Source organism: Platichthys flesus, chromosome 2, assembly GCF_949316205.1.
Source record: "Platichthys flesus chromosome 2, fPlaFle2.1, whole genome shotgun sequence".
Lineage (NCBI taxonomy): Eukaryota > Metazoa > Chordata > Actinopteri > Pleuronectiformes > Pleuronectidae > Platichthys > Platichthys flesus.
This window is the reverse complement of record NC_084946.1, coordinates 16,977,398-17,000,516: the sequence shown is the minus strand read 5'-3', so window position 1 is coordinate 17,000,516 and position 23,119 is coordinate 16,977,398. Positions and strand designations below refer to the sequence as shown.

The 23,119-nt window shown below is 40.2% G+C and overlaps 3 protein-coding genes across 4 annotated transcripts; all 3 read right to left on the bottom strand.

The window, feature by feature from the left end:
* Positions 1-121: 121 nt before the first annotated feature.
* LOC133967205 (aminoacylase-1-like) lies at positions 122-9,076 on the bottom strand. Its single transcript, XM_062402491.1, has 15 exons — positions 8,924-9,076; positions 8,398-8,541; positions 6,741-6,805; positions 6,515-6,619; positions 6,327-6,421; positions 6,047-6,123; positions 4,863-4,952; positions 4,326-4,382; positions 4,128-4,201; positions 3,493-3,542; positions 2,640-2,784; positions 2,452-2,520; positions 2,281-2,360; positions 814-874; positions 122-723 (listed from the first exon to the last, which is right to left on the bottom strand). Exons 2-15 carry the CDS (start codon positions 8,519-8,521, stop codon positions 559-561), a joined length of 1,257 nt encoding a protein of 418 aa, XP_062258475.1. The 5' UTR covers positions 8,522-8,541; positions 8,924-9,076; the 3' UTR covers positions 122-558.
* A 1,616-nt stretch (positions 9,077-10,692) lies between these two features.
* abhd14a (abhydrolase domain containing 14A) lies at positions 10,693-14,046 on the bottom strand. The gene is made up of 5 exons (XM_062402477.1): positions 13,692-14,046; positions 12,829-13,109; positions 12,505-12,620; positions 11,973-12,208; positions 10,693-11,415 (listed from the first exon to the last, which is right to left on the bottom strand). Exons 2-5 carry the CDS (start codon positions 13,089-13,091, stop codon positions 11,206-11,208), a joined length of 825 nt encoding a protein of 274 aa, XP_062258461.1. The 5' UTR covers positions 13,092-13,109; positions 13,692-14,046; the 3' UTR covers positions 10,693-11,205.
* A 373-nt stretch (positions 14,047-14,419) lies between these two features.
* On the bottom strand, positions 14,420-20,809 carry hyal2b (hyaluronidase 2b). Of its 2 annotated transcripts, none has more exons than XM_062402465.1 (4): positions 20,363-20,809; positions 18,573-19,552; positions 18,367-18,456; positions 14,420-17,834 (listed from the first exon to the last, which is right to left on the bottom strand). In XM_062402465.1, exons 2-4 carry the CDS (start codon positions 19,521-19,523, stop codon positions 17,445-17,447), a joined length of 1,431 nt encoding a protein of 476 aa, XP_062258449.1. In that variant the 5' UTR covers positions 19,524-19,552; positions 20,363-20,809; the 3' UTR covers positions 14,420-17,444. The 2 variants fall into 2 exon arrangements, with proteins under 2 accessions (XP_062258449.1, XP_062258440.1); XM_062402456.1 differs by having other exon boundaries at positions 20,639-20,809.
* Positions 20,810-23,119: the final 2,310 nt, after the last annotated feature.

Sequence of the window (23,119 nt, the reverse complement as noted above, 5' to 3'; positions counted from 1 at the left end):
GATGTTTTGTTAGATTTCATTACGTGTTTGGAGCAGATGTAATGTTCCTCCACAGCTCTAGTCCTGATCACACATCAACGTGTGTCATACATATCACTATAAAAGAGAAAATGACACAGAGTGACGAACAAATATATTTATTAAATTCTAGTTTATTAAATAAAAGTCTATCTGTGTTGTCATCATTTTAAAACCAAGCTAAATTTAAAACGTGGCAGTTAACCAACCTTAAATCCAAGAGTTTATCAATCAAAGTTATCTTCACATTTAGTCAGCTGAAGCTTTCTAATGGAAAATATGGTTCAATAAACCTGTGATATATCTTTAAGCTGCATTCACATAGGTACACTCGATCAACAACCCTGTCAAACAGTGTTGATAAAAAATCCTGAGAAAAAATAAAAAATAAAATAATTAAAAGAACAGTACCAATAGCTAAGTGCTCAGTGCGGCTTAAGGATATTATTCTTTGGTAATATCTGCAGATTCTTCAAGTTAAATATTCAGATGATGATGAGTGAAACATGTTTGAGAGAAGATTAACAGACGAGGTCTCGTCTAAGCCTCGTCAGGAAATGCGGGGACGCTGGCGAGAGTTGGGATGAGCCTCTCGTAAATGCTGATGCCTTTCAGGAAGACCTGCTCGTTCAGATACTCGTTGTGATCATGCAGCAGGATTGGTGTCCGGTTCATGGGCGAAAAGCCGATAGCAGGGATACCCACCTAGATTAAAGAAAAAGCAAATTAATTGACAATGGCAGAAGGTACCCTCTCATTGTTCCTGCTTTTAACTCATCCAGTCCTTAAACTCACCGCTCGGATGAATCTGCTATCTGTGGCAGCTGGAAATATCTCTTTTTCCAGAGTCATGTTCCTACAGAGGCGATATGAACATGAGACTTAAGGAGGACAGACTCACTGTAGACAAATAGTAAGTTATGATTTTATCATCTGCAGCTTTCCAAAAAATGTCTTTTAACTGCTACAACATACATGTAAGTTAGTAACTGTTTGAACAGAGAGACCTACACATTAACAGCAGGAAACATAGATGTTAGATAAATTTGCTTTTCCTCAGTTGCTCAGTCCACTTATTGTAACCACAGTGGATAAAAAAATAACTTTCTGAATAAGAAAAGAAGATTCTGAGAGCTGTGTGAACATTTTCAGCTAGGGTGTGAAGGCTCATGGAGTGAATTCATCAAAAAGGATGAGTGGGCAAAAATAGAGTGTACAAAAAATATATAAGTCTTTGATGAAACACTTATACAGTGGAAAACGACATTCTTCATAAATCTGAGCACATCTGCTCGAAACAGATGTCAATGTTTTGTTGGTCTCATGACAAAATAACTATATAGGGGTAAAAATTAAGAAATTAATTAATTTTCTACCTGACACCCTGTTTGCAGTAATTTCAGAGGAGGAAATGAGTATGTGGCTGCAGAAAACATTCCGTCTAATCTAAGAAACTGCTCTGAGTACTAGTTGACAATAGGAATAGGAAGATGCTTGTGTCAACACCTTTGCCTATTTTCATACATCTAATTAAATGGGGAGGGATATGTCACCCCAGTAACCAAGAAATGAAGGAAAGCTTGTTCTGGTCCATTCTGGCCATGTGTTTTTTTCTCGAGCTGTCTATGCAAGACAGAAAAGCCCATTCATAGGAGGAGATCTGCCAGACACTCGTAACAGTTGTTGGCCAGTGCTGTTCTATTATCAGTGTACTCTTTATAAGCATCAACCCAACGATAAAACTCCTCCATGGCCGTTTGGGGCATTTAACCTTTATTGACAGGACAGTGCAAGTTTGAAATGGGGAGAATAGGTAGGGAGGACCTGTAGCAAGGTGCCGGGTCAGAATATAACCAGGAATCAAGCCTAGGTATGCAGGTATCAAGGTATGCACCATCAAGTGAGCTAGTAGTCTGGAAGTATGAGGGCCAACATCCCTCGGACGGTGCTTCTGGTGAGATTAATAGTGATAAAAAGAGCAAATGGACTATGCATGTCTATCATATAAAGATGATGGTCATATGTTGTCAAGATATTGTTGTCATGGAAACAAAACCAGGACACAGCATTTTTCTGATGTAGTGCTCAAGTGAGGCAGTCAAAGATAAAGGTTAAAGTTAATCACAATATTTTGAAGCTTTCTCTTTTTATTGGACTCTGTAATCAGAAAGGTATTGCACCTGAATCTGCATCTGTGACATGAAAAAGAAAAGGGGGAGAAAAGCAGCAGCAGCATATGAGTTGAGTGCACAGTGTACTCACATGGCCTTGCAGGTGGCACTGAATGTGCTCCACCAAGGATCATTCTCCTTTGTGGATGTGAGATTCTGGTTCATATGTTTCTGCAAAGAAAGGCTGCTCATTTAGTATATTTGACAGCAGGAACAAAACAACAGAAGTTAGAAAAAAAGTCTCAGAACCATGTGCACCAACCTGAGCAAACTTGTAAGTGACATCTTCTCCTGCTTCCTTGCACCACTGTTTGATTTGTCCTTCAAACTCCTGACAGGAGAATAATATATCAGAAGTTGGTTTAGACACTGAGCTGGAGGACATTTAAATCCATCACCTCGGCCTGTGAGACATTATGAGCAACACAAGGTCAATCTGCTGGTACACACCTGTAGATTTACTGTGGGGGGTATTCTTAGGTCAAAACTGACGTCCATTTCAGCTGGGATGACATTGTAGGCCACGCCTCCTTTGACCATGGTCATATTAACCGTGGTGACGTCACCGAGTGTGAAACATTCACTGGTATTCAGCCTGAATTTCACACACGAAGTAGTAAGGAACTTACTGCAGTCACAATGCAAGACCAACACTGAAGGCTAACTTGACTTATAACCAATTCAAATCAATTTTATTTAGTGCCAAATCATAATATACATTATCTCAAGGCAATTTACACAGAAACACAAACATTTCCACAAATTCTGATGCTTTTAAATGATTAATTTATTATTCTATATTATAAAACTGTACAACACAAACCTACATAAAAGTAGTAACTATTTCATGGGTTTCACTTCATTATTAGAGTAAGTTTTCTCAGTAAATGAGCATAGGTGACAGATTAAAGCTCCAACAGGGTATTCCATAAATCAGGTCTTCTTAGGTTCACACAATTATAGCTGAGGAACCTTAATGCAAAATTATATCATGAAAGCATTAGTGCAGGAGGAACCCGACAATAAACACTCAAAATCCTTTGAAATCAACTCTCACTCTGCTTGAGTCATATGTCAGATTTACAGCCCTTGTGAACTGCATATTAACTATAACCACGATATGAATAGACACGGAGAGGGACCATTCATACTGAGCAACAGATAAAGCTGCATATGAGGGAAGAAATTGAACTCAAAAGCCTGGTCATGGTGAGAAAATCTATCATGCAATATACAAGATGTAAAGTCATCCAAATACAATGTATAACATTGTATAACATTTTTATATGTGCTGTTTACTCACCTTTGTTTCTCTTTCTCTCTGAAGTCCAGGAAGGAGTTTATCACTTGTCGCTACAAAGACAAAGACGCGTTGATATTGGCACAGTTCTCCTCAAACTTTGACAACAATGATTCAAGGGATTTTAGTAAAGCAGAATAACTTCTGCGGGGCAGCAGCGCCCCCTGCAGCCACATTTAGTAATTCATTCTGTTAGGCTCCAAATCTTAGTGGGAAAACGGTTTTTAAGTATTTTGCAGTGATCTATAGTTTTGCATTACTCTTGAACTGGCTGGGCCTGATTCCAGCAGTTTAAGCCAATGACTGTCAGTCAGTTAATCAATTCTTACAGAAAATACCCACTCAATGAAGTTACATAGTGCAAGAACAGGGGTTCAGGGCACTGAGTGGGAATAGCAGAGGCACCATTGTCCCCATTAAAGGCCAGTGTACCATCAATATAATGTTAAAGTTCTTTTGCTTCTTAGTTCGTCTTATTTGTGGGTGGCAAACAATGTCAAGGTGCATTATTGCCACCTACTGTATCTCCCATTACCCTACGGGATAAATGTGATCAGCTAGAATGTTCAAATTATTATTTTAAGGGTTCAATAACTGCATCATGTTGTTTGAATTGGTGACACGATCCTGACACTTACCAGCTTCTCAGCAGCCGTGTTCTCCACAAACCTGGACCCATGGCCTGGACTACCTGGGCAGTGGACTGTGATCCCTGGAAAGAAAAACTGACTTCATCATCCTTCACAGTTTAAACCAGAACTAGGTATGCATGTAAAATCCTTGAGTCTGACCAGATGTGTACTTGATGTCTTACATTGTGCACATTTTATACTCACACCAGGGGTTTCTTTCGCCATAAAACACAGTGAATGCCTCGCCGGGATTAGCAAGACCTACAGAACACACACACACACACATTAACAAAACACACTTGAACACAACACTAAAAGCACAAAGTGTGAGTAAAATTAACGATTTTCATAATGTATGATTTGCAACAAAACCAGATCAGTGATCCTGAACCTAAAACAAAAGCTTGAATTTAGCAACAAATTTGCACTGAAATTTTGAAAAACTTTGTTTCACAGTGACATTGTGGCAAAGGAAGCCCCAATATGAAGTAAAATAATTAGAAATGTCACCTGCAGTCCACTGTATCAGGGTCACTTACCAACACACAAAGAGGAAGCAAGGGAATACATGCTTTGAAAAGTTTATTTGTGGTAACTTAGCTGGTTATGTGGCATAAAGTACAAGTGTTGTTGCTGTGGTTACTAGTGGTTTACTGACACCAGATTTCAGTTACTAAATGACGAATTGACTTTCATTGTTCAGATTTGCGATCAGTTACTTTTGAAAAGTTACTTATTTACCTTCATCGAGGGCAAAGCCAATGTTCAATGTCTTGAACTCAGGATGCTTCACGAATGTTTCCATTCCCTTGTGACCTCCAACTTCTTCATCTAAAAAACACACATTTTATTTGACAATGTAATATTTCTATTACTGGACAAGTGTAAACTTTTGAAGATCTTCTTAAGCATAGTGGGGCAGTGCAGTAGAGCTCTGCATGCAATAATGTTAAGTCACTTAACTCCATGATACAGTTACAACAAGCTTGGAGCAGTGCTTAAAATGGGTTTTGCCACCAACTCTAGTAGGTACACTGGAGTTCACCAGCAGCTTGTCCGCTGATAAGTCCAAATAGGAATAAATATATTTGTTTCATCTCCCACTCACTTCTATTCCACTTTGAAAGAAGAATATGAATGAATTATAACACGTTTTCAAAATTCGGTACCTGTGAGCACATCTGGGTGAAAGAGTATGTATACGTGCGAGAGAGTGAAAGAGCAATATACGTTGGATAAAGAGCGAGAGAGCAAGACCATGTGACCCACCTCTGCAACGTGATTAAGGCAAGCTCCTTTCTTATCAGTGCACACACATAGAACAATGGCAAGTCCATGGCGCAGACACCCAGGCAGCCATGCACGGTGCCAGGGCCCGGTCAGAGTGCAGGACACCCAGGAAGCCATGCACAGCTCCACTATGCCTGCTCACAGAGTTCATTTGGGCCTATGTTTGGACAGCGAAAAAGTATAACCCTAACCCTTCTTACAGTTTTTCCCAGCTCTGTCAGTAAATTACTGCTCGTCCCTGTACACCCAGTCTGAGTTTACAGATGTATCCGATCACAATGTTTGTGTGTGTAAGTGTTTGTTAGCGCGAGAGACAACCTGAATTAGGAATGCATGCGTAGCTATGAAGAAGGATTTGTCTCACAGAAGAAAAGTATGGATCACTATGGGATATGTGTTGGTATTGTGGCATTATTTCAAATAAATCAACGTTTAAACTGTAGCGGGTCAGAGACGTCAGCTGAGTCTGTGAGATGAAGAGAGAAGTAAGCAGGCGTGTCTGGGCGCATGTCTGTGCGGGTGCGTGTGCGGTGTGTGTGCAGCATTACCTTTCCCAAGTTGTGGGACTATTACACAGAAGTTGCACAATTATTTTATTTATCAACCGAAGGAGGATGAAATATCTAATATCTTACCAGGAACAAACATTAAGTGGACAGTTCGCATCAGTTTGCGTCCCTCTGCCTTCAGTCTTCTGACTGCCTGGATGTATCTACAGAGAGAAGAAGCAGACACAGCAGTTGTAACAAAGATAAAAAAATAGATGTGAAGTCTGAAGCAACATTGTGCAGGTCGGGTGAGTGCATGTAAAAACTGGTGATTCACATTCAACATTATTTCAAGTGAAGATCACAAAACACACTAGAGCACAAATCCTGTTTACTGAAACAAGTTATCAAGGCAGTTAATACCCACTGTATAGTTACACATTTCATGTCCTGTGATCCCCGGGCATAAATGTTGCCCTCTGCATCTCTGAAAGCACTGAAAGCATCGTATTTCCAATGTTCCTGGAGAAGAGATTGATATCAAATCTATTTTTTTCATGTCTATTACAGGTGATTACAGGATTTCAACGCCATTAGCAGATATGGATTTAATACCTGGTAAACAGGCACAACATCCGTGTGGGAATTCAGCAAGATGGATTTCAAGCTGGGGTTTGTCCCTTCCCATGTCATGATGCTCACGACTCTGCCTGGAAAAATCTAAAGGGACACAGATGGAACACTTATTTCCTTTTCCTTTCATAAGACGTATTCAACATTTCCGCTCTGTAGTTTAACATCTGTTTGCTTCATGGGTTGAAGTACCATCAGTGACACACACCTCAATCTTTTTCATGGGTAGCTCGAGCTCATCCGCTATTCTGTCCAGGAAACGAAGAGCAGCATCTATCAATGAAGACACAGAGTAGAACATTTCAGATTATTAGATAGTGATAACCCATGTCGTTCTTCGTTGTGATGGTACCGGACTTTAAAAAGATCCCCAGACAGGGATAGAAAACCAAGGAATCAAAGTGTCTCCATCCATTTCTCCGCCTCTTATTTCAGTCAGTGTGTGGATTATGTCGACAGAATATCTTAAATTTCCTTTTCTCAGTCACTCTTTGTTCTTATGTCAATTATGGGATGTGCCACCAATATTTTCATGGGGTTACTGCAGGGTCCCTCCCAAGCTGATCATCATGCCTGGCACAACTCTAAGAGCACATACCTCTGCCAAGGTTATCATTCAATCTCAAGTTAAAAAGGAATTCCTGGATCTATGCCTAAATTTATTGGATTCTTCCTTAGGTCATGTCCCACCCCTCCACAAACTGTAATAGACTGAACGACAGTCTGATTGCAATGAAAACTTAACCTCCTTTGCAGAGGAAAAAAAGCAGGCATCCAGAGAGGAAGCCTTAAATCACTATGGCTGGGGTCCTCTGAGGTCATCCTGAGTGAGGACTGCCTTTCTGCTGACAAAACCCTCACCTCAACCACCACTTTCTGCAGACTAGCTCTTTCTGGCAGTAAAGTTTACGACCACCGGAGTGGGTCAAAGGGCCACAAGGTTTGAAGGGAGAGTCTTGCTCAGCAGTTTTACTTTCTTTCCTCAGATCACAGACCTGACACATAAACGGGAAGCACTTAATGTCTAACTGACTGACTGGACTTTGTTAAACGTTAACATATTGAATGATAAAAGAGATCTTTGTCACAGCAGCCATTTTAACATGATCTAGTAAACACTGGGGTAATTATTGATAAATGAATGTTCTAGTTTATTTAGCCTTAATTTATGAGAGTCTGGGTAGAAACACTTGTGTTTACCTACTGTATCATGTCATGGCTGCTGTGAAAAAGGTCTATTGCTTTTAAGATTTGTATGATGTGGGAAGGTTGTGTTAATATAATAGAAAAGAACAATTTGTGTAAAGTAACAGCAACACAATAAGGTCTGGGCGACATAACCAAAACTTCCTGTTTTTCTCTGCTTAGCTGCTTGTTTGTTAGCTGCATTTGTCAGTCTAGTGTCTCCGCCTTTGACCAGTAATATTCCAAAAATGGGCCTTTTAGCCTATCAATTTGATACCTCTGTCTGTGGTGGACCATTCCCTGTGTACTCAACCTTCTACCTGTAAGACAGTGTTTGTTTGTTTTTCCCCTGATCCTATAACCAGAAGTTATATCAAAATATAATAGTTCACGTCAGTCAATAGCAATAAATGATAAGCAGGATAAATGTCACAATATTTAATTAGTACGTTTATTTTTTTTGCTGATTTACACACATGATTTATATATTACTTTGTATTAATTTATATTACTTTATATTCCTTCACCAAAGTACTGCATGCTACTTATCTGATGAATAAAGGACTTGTTGATCTTAATCTTAATCACATCAAGTTGAATTTTCTAAATCCCCACATGGATTTAGAGATTTAAATCTCAGCGACCCAAACATCCATTTTGAGGTCGGCCGTGTGTCTCACCATAGTCGGGCTGTGGGTGCACAGTTTTGAGGCGGAGGTAGTCTCTGAACAGCGCCACAGAAGGGTCCTCTCCCCCGGGGGACCGCCGTCCTCCGATACCCGGACCATCTTTGTCAGGCAGCATGGTGTGGTTTATCCGCTCCTCTGGAGACCGGGGGGGACAAAGGTGTTCAGAAAAACAACACACTGCGCGGTTCTAAAATACCACAGTCAAACACACTAACACCAGCGGGACACTGTGACAAATACACAAAAACGTTTGTCTTTTGAATTCGTTGATCTTGTTGTTATTGAGTCCTTGAAATAAAAATATAAAAAAATCTTTTCAGGTTTTAAACGGTAAATCCAGCTCCTGGGGACCCGCGTCAGGCTACACCAGTAAGCTAGCGGTTTCTTTCTGTGACTGCGTGTTTCTATCGCTAGCTCTTGTACAAGCTCCAGCTAAACGAGCAGTGTTCGCTACAGGGAGCGAACACAAACCAAACAACAGATTAACCTGATTCATTTCAGCCGCAGTTACTCTCACCTCGTGTATACGTGTCAGGTGACGCAGGAATCTGGGTCTGCGGGATTCGAACCAGTCGCACCTCAATTTGGAGTGCGCGCGTATTCAGGCCTTTAAGGTAAATGACGAGCGAGGACTTTACTAGAGGTAGCGGTAATGTATACTCTTCTTCTTCTTCTTCTTCTTCTCCTTCTTCTGGTTCAATGGCGGGTGGCAACTCACGTTAAAGATGCTTTACCGCCACCTACTATGCTGGAGTGTGGGTCAGAGTGTTTGGTCTGCTGAAACACATATATTAAAAAAACATCAGATTGTTCAAATAAAAAAATCCAACCCAGTTTCTTTACTGTAGAATTTCTACCTCCCTTTTCATTAGTTCACACCCTCCATATGCTACACTATGGTTTCCTCCACAGTTACAACATTCTGGTTGCATCCCTCTCCCACACTGCTCATACTCATGATCCTTACCACATCTAGCACATCTTCTTTTTCCTTTACACGTCATAGCAGTTTGACCAAATCTTTGACATTAAGAGGATCTTATTGGTTTTGGTATATATTCCTTCACCGGTATTCCCCAAATCACTCCCTTATTGCATCTGCTTCCCTTCTCCACTAAGCTTGCAATTGTCTCTTCCCCACCTCCTTCATCCTAAAAGCTCTTTCCTTCTGTTCTTCGTTATTGCAAAGGATCATCACTCAATTTTTACTACATAAATTAAAAGAAATCCCAAAGTAAAAGTCAGAAAATTTTAGCATAAAAAGAATCTCGTCTTTGATATTTGAGGGGCTGTAAAAAGACATTGCCCGCTAATTCTAAGCAACCGACTCTCCTACCCAATAACTCTTTTCTACTGTAAACAGATGCACACCCAGCCGCCTGACTGTTCACACAGGGAGCCATCCAGGAGAATGTTTTATATTATGGCTTGCCTGTCAACGGAGCCACGGGTGGTGACATCAGCAAATACCCTTTTCTTTTATGGACAACTTTAGTTAATCACAAGCTGCACAAACCAAGCTAGAGCAGCAGAGGAACCCAGCAGCCAGCAGGGGGCAGCCTCAGGACATAACAGAAGACTGTGATTCTTATAAGGCGTCCGACGACAAAGTTGGGAAGTACTGGTTTATTCTCTAACAAAAGTTTTTTAAAGTATGTTAAATAATCGATATCTAAATGCAAAAAAAAAATATGGCTGTCAAATATATGTAGTAAGTATATATTTTCTCTGAAGTGTTAATCAAAATTAGCATAAAATAGTGATAGGGATAGCATAGAGACACACACACACACGATAATATGTCCATCTTCTTAAAGTGCTTAGTTTAGCATGACAATTATTAGGCAGTATGGCCTAGTCGGTAAAGTGGCTGTCTATCGAAAGAGAGACTTGGGTTTGAGTCTCAGTCACTCCCAGCTTTAATTTGGCAATACTTCTAAAATTGAATTCTCTTGTTAATTGCAAAATATCTTAACCTATGTAAATTTAAATTAATTATATATATACAGATCATGTACTCTAATAAGTGTAGAAATAGCGCAATGTTAAAACACTTCATCCAAAAGTCTTGCAAAAGCCTTGCATTAAAAAAAAAATGGTGTAAAAATATAGTAATTATAGTACTACTGAAGAATATAGATTTCATGAGCTGATCTATTTTTTGTATGTAAAAAAAATAAAGGGAAGAGAAAAGAAGAGAAAATAGCAGGTGACTGTAAAAACGTGAATGTGGTTCAGCAGTATAATTACCCTCCAAATGAAAAAAAATTACAAAATACAAAAACATACATTTTTTTTGTTTTTATTTTAAGCCATTACTTCAGGTTTGTTTTCTGCATGATTGTCCAGACTTATTGCAAATATATTACATGCCTCTTTGCATATTTACAATAACCTACATGTCACCTACAAAAATGGTAACTGAAGCAAACACATTCCATGTTTTTACATGCAAAGAGTGACATGAAACACATGAAACTAAAAACTCACTATACAACCAACTATATAAGTGTGATGGCTTTTTTAAAACAAGTTAGGCTGAACTCATCAAAGGTTTTGGTTGACACTCAAACTGAAAAACAATTAGTTTCATAATGAAAATGTTGGACTGTTAGTGGTAACTACTTGATATTACATGCCAAATTCCATGTATGAAAAATCTATGCCCATGCTAATGGTCTTCAGTTGATGATGATATGACAATGATGCTCGCTTTTAGTCATTTTTAGCAGAACTTGTACCACTTTAAACCATCCATTAGAGTTCCTCATTCTACTTTTCCCTTTTGTTTCCATCTTTCTACCCCATCTTCCTCTGCAGTTCCTCTCGTTTCAGTTTGCTGAGGAATTCGATCAATCCCTGGTGAAATTCTCTGGGTTTGTCCATGTAGCAGGCATGACGAGCTCCTTCTAACTTGAGCACAGAGTGATTTGGAAGTTGTATGAGGTTCTTGTGGGACTGGGCCCCCAGATTTGTGTCCAGGGCTCCAAACACGATCAGAGTGGGAGTCTGGAGGGAGAAGCACACGAGACTGAGAAGTCTTCACATAAACATTGACTTGTATAATGCTCTCTGAAGATGCACAACCTTTTTATTAGCTCTGAAACTGGGCAAATTGTTGATGTCTCTAGCATAAGAGCTACTTATACTGACATTAGATACAGATTTATGGTCAAATATTTTGAATTGACAACATGATGATGCATGATGATCAAAAAAGTAAACATTGCTTCATTGCAGGTTCCCATTTGTGAGGCTTCTCTGCTCTCTGGTTGTTTTAATGCGATAGTGAACTCACAAGACTGGATATAGTAAAGATGGACATTCAATGAGGCCTAACAGCTCATTCATGTTCTAGAGCCCCCTAGTGGGTCGAGCTGTTCATAACTGAGTGGTATGGATTCCCCATTTAAAACACGGTGGAGATATATCATGCTGTCATGATAAACACCTGTAAAAATCAGTTTACTCCAATATTCCTGTTTTTGTTTTATATATATATATATATATATATATATATATATATATATATAAATAAATCACCACATGATGTCTTCTTCTCTCACCTCAATACTTTGGTACTGCTGCGGAGTGTAACTTCGAGTGCCAACTGGGGCTATGGGGATGAAGCCATGTAGCTGTGCGCTGTTCTTCATGAAGAAGGGAATGGAGTAACGTCCACTCATGGAGGGGCTCAAAAGCACAGCCGACCTGACACCCAACGACTCCATGAACCTTGAAAGAAGGTCCACTCGACTCTGGTCGGTCTTCAGAGCCTCTGAGTCCGGGGATTTTCCATATCCTTCAAGAAGAGGAAGAATTGTTTATTTCTCATTTATTTTATTTTATTATATTAACACAAATGTTATTCTCTGTATTAAATATCCTAAATATCTGTAGTTTAGATCAATTCCCTCAGCTGTGGAGCTGTCCGTGGTCCTTGCGTCTGTAGCAAGGTGGAATATTCGACCACGTTATCGCGAGTTATCCTAATATCGTGCAGCCCCATTTATAACTTATTAACAATCTAGTTTTATAGTAACATGGTTACAATCATTAGGATTAGTGTTGATTATGTGTCTAAAACTTCAGTTCTACCTGGCAGGTCCATCGCCAGGGCTTGATATCCATGCGATGCCAGCAGAGCCATTGTGCCAAGCTCCTCCCAGGTTTTGGAAGTGAAGGCCTGGCCGTGCAGGAGGACGACTTGCAGCCTACACAAAGAAATAACATAACATCTTTACATCAACAAGCATGTGGCACGTCAGAGCTGCAGGTAAGAGGCAGTGCCTGTGTTTATATGCACTCGGGTCAAAGCAGTGAGTGATTATCATGAATGGTGTTTTCTCTCTTATACAACTGGTTTGAAGTAGTAATGTAAAAGTAAAAGGGCCAAGCAGGTCTCTGCTGCTGTCAGCTCACCTCGGCAATATCTGTCGTCCGGCGCTATCGACAGGCAAAGCCTCTCTGAAGAATAGCGGAGGGTCCCCGGGCAGCTGGCCTGTGCGAACGGACACGTTGATGGTTGGAACGGGAGGAGGAGAGGTGGCCATCAGCCCCATTCTTTGGGCTTCCAGAGACGGCTCCATGCTGCCCTGCCGAATGGACGGCAGCAGCAGGTACAGCAGTAACGTGGCCAACAGCACCAGGCCCAGAACAACGAGACGATTACGCAGGAAGTTCATTTTGTCAAGAGCAACCTCCTAGAAGAAACGGAAAACAGCAGCGACGGAGAAATATATAAATATTTGAGTTTTAACTATTTTATAGACCTATGACATCTATAGATCACCAGATCCAGAAGTCAGTGATGGACTCGATGGGTAACAACTTGTCACACATAAAAAATAAGTGTCCGGGCATTAGTTGAACAGCATCTTTCTGAAAGAAAATAATATTTACAGGTGAAGGCTTTACTGGACAGTACAGACTTTGGTAGACAAGTTTTGAAAAAGCACCTAAATCCCAGCAGCTACAGTGCTATAACATTAAAAGGTGGATAATATTTAGTAGTTTAAACGGGCAGGGAAACACAAATGATCTAGAAAGGGGCCCAAACTGGAATGATTTAAAGGAAAGTGAAGCTCAAAGGATGAAAAATAAGTGAAAAAGTCAACTGATGAGTGTCATTTAGTCAAAACATGCAAGAATACACACAGGGATTAGATATAGTGACCGTTCAACGCTCTTTGACTCTCTGTGCCGTGGATTCAGGTTTATTTACTAAAGGCTGAGTACAAGAGGAGCACAGTGAGACCCGCTGGGTGTGCTGGAGGGAAACCTACCGACACACTGCAGACAGGCAGACTCGATCAGTGGAAGCGGGACGTGGCTGTCTGCTTCATCCTCTCCTGCACCGCTGCTCGCCACTGATGGGAAGTGTTGCACGAAGGGTCGGCGCTGCTGGTCGTTAGCTCCCCAGAGCGATACAGACACACAACACTGGTGCACGAAGCGAACTAAACGTGCGACTGCTCCAAATAACACCGCCCGTACATCCGGTGTGCCTCAGGCAGCAATACTGCGGGAAGTAAACACCAGAGATGAGGTGACACACGAGAGAACCTAGGATTCTGTTGAGTGTGTCGGCTCAGTGTTTAATCTGCCATCGTTTAAACCCTTCGTTTCCCGTCGGAGCAGTTTGGAAGCTGCACACCACCACAAGCAGCGTACGTCATTTCCTTCTAAAGCTGCGACGCAACAACAGTAACGTACTGACAAGAATAGTAAACCATAATAGTAAACAGTAATAATAATTTGTATGTTATTTTACCATGTTGCTCTCTCTAGATAAATATATATACATACATTATATATACATATTCACAATGTACTTTACCTTTACTGTTACACAAGACTTCCCTACTTATCTATCTATAATAATAAAATAATAATAAAGTTTTGCATGTAGATGCACTGTATGAATATGTGTGTCAATGTAAAACTGTATTGTAAAGTACTAAGTGGTCTTCAGGACTAGAACAATGCAATATAAATTTAGACCATCTAGACTTTTTTTAATGAGCTGTTTAATGAACAGAAATAAAAGAAAGACAGGACAATACTTTTTCTTTTTTATCAATTGATATGATATGATATTATGAATTGCTTGTAAGTACAAAACCCTTTGATTGGGCACCAGTTTGGTTTCAAACAATAACATTATTGCACTTTTGCAAAATAAGGCTTTTAAGGTTATTTCCTCGCTAACAATGACACAAAGCTGCTTCTAGAATGGAGAGGTGGATGGTAGAGGATCCAGAGCTGGTCCAAAGTTGGTTGGGATATTAATCCCTGCAGTAAATTCAGGGTCTCCTCCCATTTGGAAAAAAATCAAGCAATAAAAACAACAAGACGAAGAAAAGGTGCCCAGGAGAAAGAGAGGATTGACATAATTCTGAGAATCGCAGAATGGACCCTCTCCTCCTCCCTGCTGTGCCCTTACATCCTGATCATTGATATCAGAGACAGGATTTGTATGATACAGCAAACTTAGAAACCAGCACTGCACCCACAGGGTCCCTCAAGGGACACTGTCCCATGCCTTCCGTCAAATCCACAATACACATGAGGAGTAGATGATCCAAATTTGCATTGCCCCTCCTAAATCTGAGGTTAGACAATTGGTCTGAAACTCTCTTCAAGGACCTTGGAATAAACTTTCCAGGGGAGGCTGAGCGGTGCAATTCCCAGATACCAGTGACCTTCTTAAAAGGTTACTCTGAAAGGCTGTCCTTTCAAAATAAAATAATCAAGAAGAACATTACAAAAATACATGTTTAAACATGTCTCTAAAAAGCCCATTCCATTTTTTCCATTTAAGACACTTACTCAACAAATGTTCTATTACTTCTGACTGGAGTGCATTTAAATGTATGCATTATATGTGTCGTAGGTAGAGGTGAATACTGTTATTCAAAGGTTGAAACACTATCCAAGTAAAATGGCTGGCCCTATATGTTTAATGTATCTAGAGTGAAAAGGGTAAAAAGCCCCAAAAAGTGTGGATGCTTAATGCACTTCTTCCTTTACCCCCATTGCCTGATATTAAAATATAAAGAGGTATCCATGGCTTTTCAGTCTAGAATTGCTGAAAAACTTCATCAGCATTAGACATGGGTGACAAATTTCTTCTATCTTTATACCATAAAACAGATTTACTGTGTTAACGATCGTACACATCATATTTAAAAGATAATGACTAAATAATTATTAGAATACTTTCACACAGCAACAGAGTTAAAGACAAACAACGGTTAAGATTCACAGCCAATACATGAAAGATTAAATGAAACATTAAATGGAAAAAAAATTATATACTGTGATGTCTTGCTTGCAGCAATACTACATATTTTCCCCTAATGCATAAGAATCAAGCCAAGATTAAATTAGACAGAAAATGAGTTAAAGTGCAGAATTTCAAAAGTCCAGCATACATAAACTGTTGTATTGCAATACCGGTTCTGTGTTTCTCGATTTTCCAGTTTATTTTAACAGTAAAACCTATTAGTTATTTCCCACCTCCTCACATATTTAGGTACCTTTATACTTCTTTGAGCACTGCCAAGCAGAATAAATACAAACAGCTGCTGTATAAATATGAAATTGCCCTGCTAGTTTTAGTCTAGTAAATATATTTACAAGTCTGAAGATGTACCAACAGTAGTTTCCATCAACACAGCATCACTGGCAGGAACCCAGACACAAGCAAGTCAAGCTACACACTACACGCAATAAAACTGGTTATTGTGCACAGACTCTATCAATACTGAAGCTGATATATCTGATATCCACACATTGGCCAATATTCTTTTCAGCATAAACACATTCTTGTGTTTATTTTTGTATTTCCTTGCTCAAGTGTTGAAGCGAAGACACACTACTGGAAAATTAACATATTCTTGCATTTATACAGGATGCGTTAACATGATACTTGTCGCATTTGATAGACCTCCAGTCGGTCCTCAAGAAAATAATAAAATAAGGCAAATGGCATTCAAGCCTGCAGGGGGGGCTTGAATTCTTCTGAAGCGAATTTTTCTGCAACCAGTTTACCAGCCTATTAATCAAGATGAAATGCCACAAAAAGACAAGAAAATTATAATAATAAGGCAAATGTTACACTACCTGGATGCTGAGCTTTTTCACAGTGACATCCAAGTAAGAGGTTACCATTTTCATCAAACAAATATTAACATTTGTTTGGATTTATGGTCCTTTCTCTCTTTTTTATGCACATTTTGCATTGTGCCCAAAGGGGGCTGGTATGAACATCACTGCACTAATGCAAAACCCTCATTGATCACAACATGTAAACAAAAGTTAAAGAGCATTTGGAGCCCAGTTAAGGCACAATTCTGAAAACTTAAACAGGCAGGTTCAGCCATCTTGTTTCAATGAGCCAAAGATAATCAAGAGATTTAACACTAAATTTGCCACATTTATCACCATCATAATGTACTATTTATATACTATAGGTCATAGCACTTGATTCATCAACGGAAACACACTATTAGGCAGCAATCTGAAAAGCCAAAATACCTAAAAGTACCATTTTGTTGCACCAACAACTAATACATACTGTATGATGATTTGTTTCCACTCATTTGGTTAGGCATCATGTTGTTGTGTTCACCATAGGAAAGTACAGGTGGATTCAAAGAAGTTAAGCTGTAATTGTTTCTGAAGGGACTGTCCAATCTGGAGGTCAAGTGAAGCATGGAGCTTGGCAAAAGCCTTAATATTTGGATTCGGTTTGTGACATAATTCAAGTTCATCCGCTACCAAATGGATTGAAGGACATGAGTTCGAGGAGCTGAACCAAGACTGGAGATCTTCCAGTGCAGCGTGTAAGACAGAAATATTACTTTCAGATGACCTGTGTGCTGGGATAAAAAGTTCCTGTCATAGTGCGAGATGAGTGATGACGGGATTTCACCGTCACTTGTTCAGGGTAACCTGACACCTCTACATCACAAAGTTAGAGTTCTTTTCAGAGCTGACAGACACAGGTTAGGAGTTTGGGCTCCTGTGCTTCCTCAGTGTAGCAGAGTGAGGAGTCCTAGTGGGAGTAAAAGGCAAAGGGGCCAGGTCCCGAAGACAGAGGAGGCTCTATTCTGCCCTTTTTCTTTCAGAGCACAAGCCTCACCCCTGTACCCATGGTAGCACTGGCACTGGAAGTGTGTGTGGTAAAGCGTAAGCTCGGCTTGGCCAGGTGCTCCTGTAACCTTTAACTGGCCACCCTGACTGGTGATGCTGTGTGTTAAGGGGCTGAGGTGGAGGTACACGTCCCTGTCTGGTACTCTGCGAAGACAGCGGCCGTGGGATTTACACATGACCTGGCTGCAGTGCTCTGCTGCTGTGGACACATTGAGCAGGTACTGGCCCAGGAGTCCCTGAAGATACTTATTTAGGATGGAGCAGCTCTCCTGGAGGATTAAAAAAAGAAAAAGTTCCACCCAAACCTCTAATCACTTAACTGCTCAGTGTCAAACAAATGCAGACATAATAGAGTATAGTGCATTAAATGCATTTATGTTTGAGCTGCACACTGTGCATTGTAAATGAATGAATATAGAAAGCTGTTTTCAGACATGAACTCCGAACAATTGGCTTAGGGCCTTCTCCGGAGTTTTCCTTCCACACATTTCAACGCAGATATCTCTGGAGCGTTTAAGTTAGTGGTGGCCCAGCATGCAGGAAGCAGGATGTAAAGTGTAAATTCCGCTGCTGGGATCGCATGTTTTTGTTTTGCTGCAGAGGATCTCCTGCTGCGTTCTCACAAGGGCGCGAGTAGACATTCTCCAGAGTGTTCACTAGGGAGCTGGCCAGACAAATTCGTCTCAGTCGGACATTTGCGTTCTCACAGAGCCCCTCCCGAATAATGCCAGTAAATTATACGGGGTTCAATGTCTGAAAGCTTTAATTAAGTATAATAACAAATAGAGAGGGTTCACTTACCTCGCTGCTTGCATAGGAGCTTTCCCCCCAGAAGATTATACCTGCGGCTCCAAGTGCAACACTCTCCCCGATGGTGGAGACCAGATCCATCTACAAAACATTTACAGACACAGTTCAGTGGTGAATCATACAATGAGCACAAAAGAACACAACATCAGATTATGCAGCCTTGTGTGCTTGATTAATTATTGCCTTGGTGAACTAACCTCACTTAGAAGTGTCATCTGATTCATATACGTAGGTCGGCTATAAACAAACACAGGATTTGCTAATCCATCTCCAACAGATGCCAGCCGCATCGCCTCCTTCACTCTGTTCCGGACAAACAGACGCCCGTAGTTTGAGGAGCGTAGAACCGAACCCATGTATATGGATGGGAAGAACGCAGTACACTCCATCCACAGCCAGTTCAGTTTATCATTGCGTTCCATCTCCAATGAGGGGCAGCGGCCTGTGTAGTTTTCCAGTCCATTCCTGTAATCATGGTTGTAACAGTCTGGAAACAGGTAGAAGCCCCATAGTTGATTGGGCCTCAGACTCTTGGCCAATTTTAAAGTCTCCAGCATAAACTTACGAGCTGACGACTCAAATTCCTGCTGTGCAACTTTAGTCACTTGGTCTGGGGTCCACCCAGGATTCTTCTTGGCCAACATTTCACGAGATTTACTTCGATAAACGTCTTTGATATCCCAATTTCGGATCCACAGTGGGCGCCACTCCTCCCAGTCGAGAACAGCCAGGCCTTTTGCATCTGGCTCACGGATGTACTTCTGCACGCCTCCGGGCATCTTTTCATAGTGCTGAGCGAGGCTGGCGAGCTGTGGAAGACCTCCATTCACTGCCGTGCCATCTCGCTTGTAATAAGGATACAAACCGAGACGCTCCTTGTAGAAAATGGTGAGATTCTGTCGGACAAAGCCCTCATTGGGAGACGCCACAATGTCGAACTGGTCCAGAGACAGAGTTACACGATGTCGCGGGGCACACTCCTGTGTTGGGGCATTCCAGACCAGAAGAAATGGCTTGTGGGAATATAATGGCCATCTTGTCTGCTTCATGTCGGCTGAACATAAGACTGTCCATAATGTAAACAGAGTCAGAAGCAGCCAAGGCAGTTGGCCAGCTGCAGTGAAGGGAGAGTGGAATATAGCCTCCATGGTCACTTCTCTCCTTCTCTAGTCTTTCCCTAGAAGAAGAAGGAAGTTTGGTTAAATTCAGCCTCACTTAAAAAACACAAATTGCTCCAAATATATTTACAGATGATGGAGGGATACAGCACTTTCTCTAATGATGTCACAATTATTAAATATATGAAACATAACATCTGTAGGCGGATGTACAGCTAATATTTACTGACTTTTCGGCAAAGTATTTCAACAATGGGATAGAGTACTTAATAAATATTGTTTGGATATCATTACTGTGTAAACTTATAGTATGACTAAGAACCCTCAAATCAAATACAGAGATTACTAGACACCATCAAAGCTGCAGAGAACCACATCCACTAAATGAACCAGGCGCGGCTTTGCCCTGGAGATGCCTGAAGGTCGAGGAGTTTTGGTTTGCAGAAAAAACAAAAGGTTTATCGGTTCAATTATCCCCTCTCTCCCCCACTCTATTTATTTGGGAGGGATCTCTCCACATTTACTAATTTAAGTTCACCACTCGCCAATTGGACCCAGACTTACCCTTTTCTATTATAACCCTTAATTTTATGAAATAAGTATCTAATATGCACGCACTTGTGAGATGTCTTGTTTAAGGTTCTCTTATTACATTACAGTTTAAACTTCTTGACATTTGATGCAACAGTTTTTTATATATATGGGGCCAAACATTTACGTTTATATGTTTATGGTCTTCCTTGATTGTTTTTTATTTCTTCACCAGGTCCTTGTGACAAACATTTGCGAGGATTGTGTCTGTTGAGATAAAATACTAAAATGCACTAATCATTGAAGAGATGATAAGAGCTGATAGTTGCCAGTATTACCACGTATGCTGTAGTCATCGGCTTCCTGTTTGACACATGTTCAATAATACATTTTTCTTTGGAAATCAGTTCGAGGAAGTAACTGTTGATCCGAGAAGTAGCGGAAATGAAAGCGGAAAGAGGGTCAAACAGAAACAACCAGCTCTTCGCTGCAGACTTGCTGTTCTTTCAGACTGTTTGAAACTAACTTGGTCCAGTTAGCTGTGAACAGTGTCATTGAAAGTGAACGGTCCACGTTTGCTAGCGGCTCGCCTCGGCTTCCTGCTCCGGTCTGACCTGTTCCGATGAGGAGGGCGAGGCGTGTTGGTTCCACTTCCACGCATGTAACCGTCGGATCGTTGACTCTTCCACGGCCCTGCCATGTGAGAACTACCGGCCGCGGTTCAGCTTGAATCCATGTCGGTGCGAGAGGGAGCTGACGCCGAGGAGGCTCCCACTGAGCGGAGCGGAGCGGAGCAGACCGAGGGTTGAGCAACAACAACTCGAACCCCCCACCCACAGGCACCGAGGGGGCGACACACATCAGCTACTTGTTTTGGGGGGCTTTTTGAGAAAACATAAATCGCGGTTATCTGTAGCATTCGCAAAAATGTAGACATTTTAAAATCATAACCCCATGTTTAAATGTTGAATTTCTATCTTGAAATGTGTGGGGGGATAAATAACATTCCAGTGCAACTCGATCCCCCCTCAAATAAAGGCCAAAGTAGACTGGTCCGCAAACACACACTCCTGTTACGTCACGCATGTAACCAGAGCTACGGTTTTAAGTGACTTCCTGTTTTTAATCCTTCAAACTTTTTCTACAGATATAAATAGGACGTTGATGTCCATTGAATTTGTTACAAGATAAGAGTGATAAAGGGCTGAAATAATTAAAATTAGTGCTTTTTAAATAATGATTTCATTATTTGCCTGGCACAAAAGGGTGAATGAATAACAAAATAAACAAATATCGGTATCGGCCAATAATTTCCATATCGGTGCATCCCTAATTTGTACTCATTGTCATCATTGTGAACACCCTATGTTTTTTCAAACACCTGAAAAGCTCTTTAAATTTCTTTTGATTTATATAAAAGGAGGTTATTTAACTTGTGTTTGATTGATAAATGTGTTAATGTAAAAGATCATATAAAAGAACGAATAGAGCACTAGACTTTACATTATGAGGGTGAGTGATATGACGTTTATGTTTAAGACTCAGGCTCCACACAAAAGACCACAAAATTACATAAGGGATTGAATTTGGATTATTTGATTCTTGTAGATCGTCAAGGCAGTTCCAATTTTAACTTTTCAATACACCTTTGAGAAGGTCATTCTGAAAAATCTCAAGAAAACATTTTCTATAGAAACAGAGCATCTCAATATCCCCCTACATCTTACTTTTTTCTTGAAGACGCTCAATGCGTTTTATGTATAGTATAGTAATATAATTCCTAATAAAAGGAGTTTCCTTTTAAATCAGATTTTTCAAAATAATGTATCTTACCAGCAACCTCTTGCTCTCCTCTCTCCAGGCGAAATCAGATGAATTGGGCTGTTCCAGTTGATCGAGATCAGGATGTGCTCAGGTAAAGCTTTTTCTTCTACTACATTATCGTATCCATTCATCAGAGGAGAGCAACAGAGTTGTTGGTGCTGTGTCGAAATCCACCGCTGACCAGTGCTTTAAATATCCAGCAGACTCCACCTCTGTTTGAACTCGACTTTACTCCCATTTTCAACAGGCTGCTGCTTCTCTGACATCAGAAATATTTAAAACATATAGTATTTAATGTAGATTGCTTTAATGTCACTAACAGGGTACACAATAACAAAGTATTTGTATATCAAGGCTTTTTTGCAGTTTATTAGTTATTTCAGATTAAGACTGTGGAAGCACCAAAGACAGCACAGTAAATAGTTCATGATATCTTTGACTGATCCCACAAACTTAAAATCATATAAAATACAGGAAATCTGGCATTGAATACAAGCGAATTGTTTTAGAATTCAAATAATGAATGTATCTAAAAGTGAAATTTAGCTTGATCTTTTTTACTGTGACAGCAACACTTGACAATGCTGCTTTATTCCTATGTACACTGGGTCCAAACCCAGGTTTAATTGAAACCTATGTGAGGATACGTAATTCTTAGATTAACTGGTTATGACTCATGCAATCACACATACACAGTTTTCACGAAATGAGAAATTAAATATATCTTATTTATAAACCTAAGTTAAACTAAATGGGATCATCAATCCTTTGTGATTTAATGAATGACCTTGAAAATACATTGTGAGATCTCTGTTTGAACATATGACAAATAAAACACATTTAATTACTTTTATTGACAAATCATATATTTTAAAACCATTTCTTAAATTACACCATGATTAATTTGTAACCTCAAATATGCAGTTACACCTCCTGACCTGTGGATTTGTCTGCTGAAGACTATGTTGGTAAATCAACAGTTCCTCTTGAATTCACTGCTGTTGTTTAAGCACGTCAGGTTCCTACAAAGAATTTAAAATAATAAACACATTCTTGCTAGTAAGATAAAAGATTACTGTGGTCTTTGTGAGCATCTCAACACCTGCCCAGACTTTAGTCAGAAAAGCCAAACCATGGACAGTTTGCTGAGTCAGATCTTTTCACTTAACCCTAATGCCACAGTTCACCTCATGGCCTTGCATAATATTACAGTTTTGTGAAAGTAAACAACAAAAAGTAATTGTGATGCCATGTCTCCCCCAGACACAACT

Excerpts from the sequence above, each read along its gene's own strand:
- hyal2b (XM_062402465.1), bottom strand. The coding sequence starts at position 19,523 with ATGGAGGCTATATTCCACTCTCCCTTCACTGCAGCTGGCCAACTGCCT. Across the intron at positions 18,457-18,572 it reads AGATGACACTTCTAAGTGAG|ATGGATCTGGTCTCCACCAT; the intron begins GTTAGTTCACCA and ends AATGTTTTGTAG. Across the intron at positions 17,835-18,366 it reads GCTCCTATGCAAGCAGCGAG|GAGAGCTGCTCCATCCTAAA; the intron begins GTAAGTGAACCC and ends TTAATCCTCCAG.
- LOC133967205 (XM_062402491.1), bottom strand. The coding sequence starts at position 8,521 with ATGCTGCCTGACAAAGATGGTCCGGGTATCGGAGGACGGCGGTCCCCC. Across the intron at positions 6,422-6,514 it reads ATGTTGTGCCTGTTTACCAG|GAACATTGGAAATACGATGC; the intron begins GTATTAAATCCA and ends TCTCTTCTCCAG. Across the intron at positions 6,124-6,326 it reads ATGAAATGTGTAACTATACA|ATACATCCAGGCAGTCAGAA; the intron begins GTGGGTATTAAC and ends TTCTCTCTGTAG.
- abhd14a (XM_062402477.1), bottom strand. The coding sequence starts at position 13,091 with ATGAACTTCCTGCGTAATCGTCTCGTTGTTCTGGGCCTGGTGCTGTTG. Across the intron at positions 12,209-12,504 it reads CCTGGCGATGGACCTGCCAG|GATATGGAAAATCCCCGGAC; the intron begins GTAGAACTGAAG and ends CTCTTCTTGAAG. Across the intron at positions 11,416-11,972 it reads AGCAGTACCAAAGTATTGAG|ACTCCCACTCTGATCGTGTT; the intron begins GTGAGAGAAGAA and ends TTCTCCCTCCAG.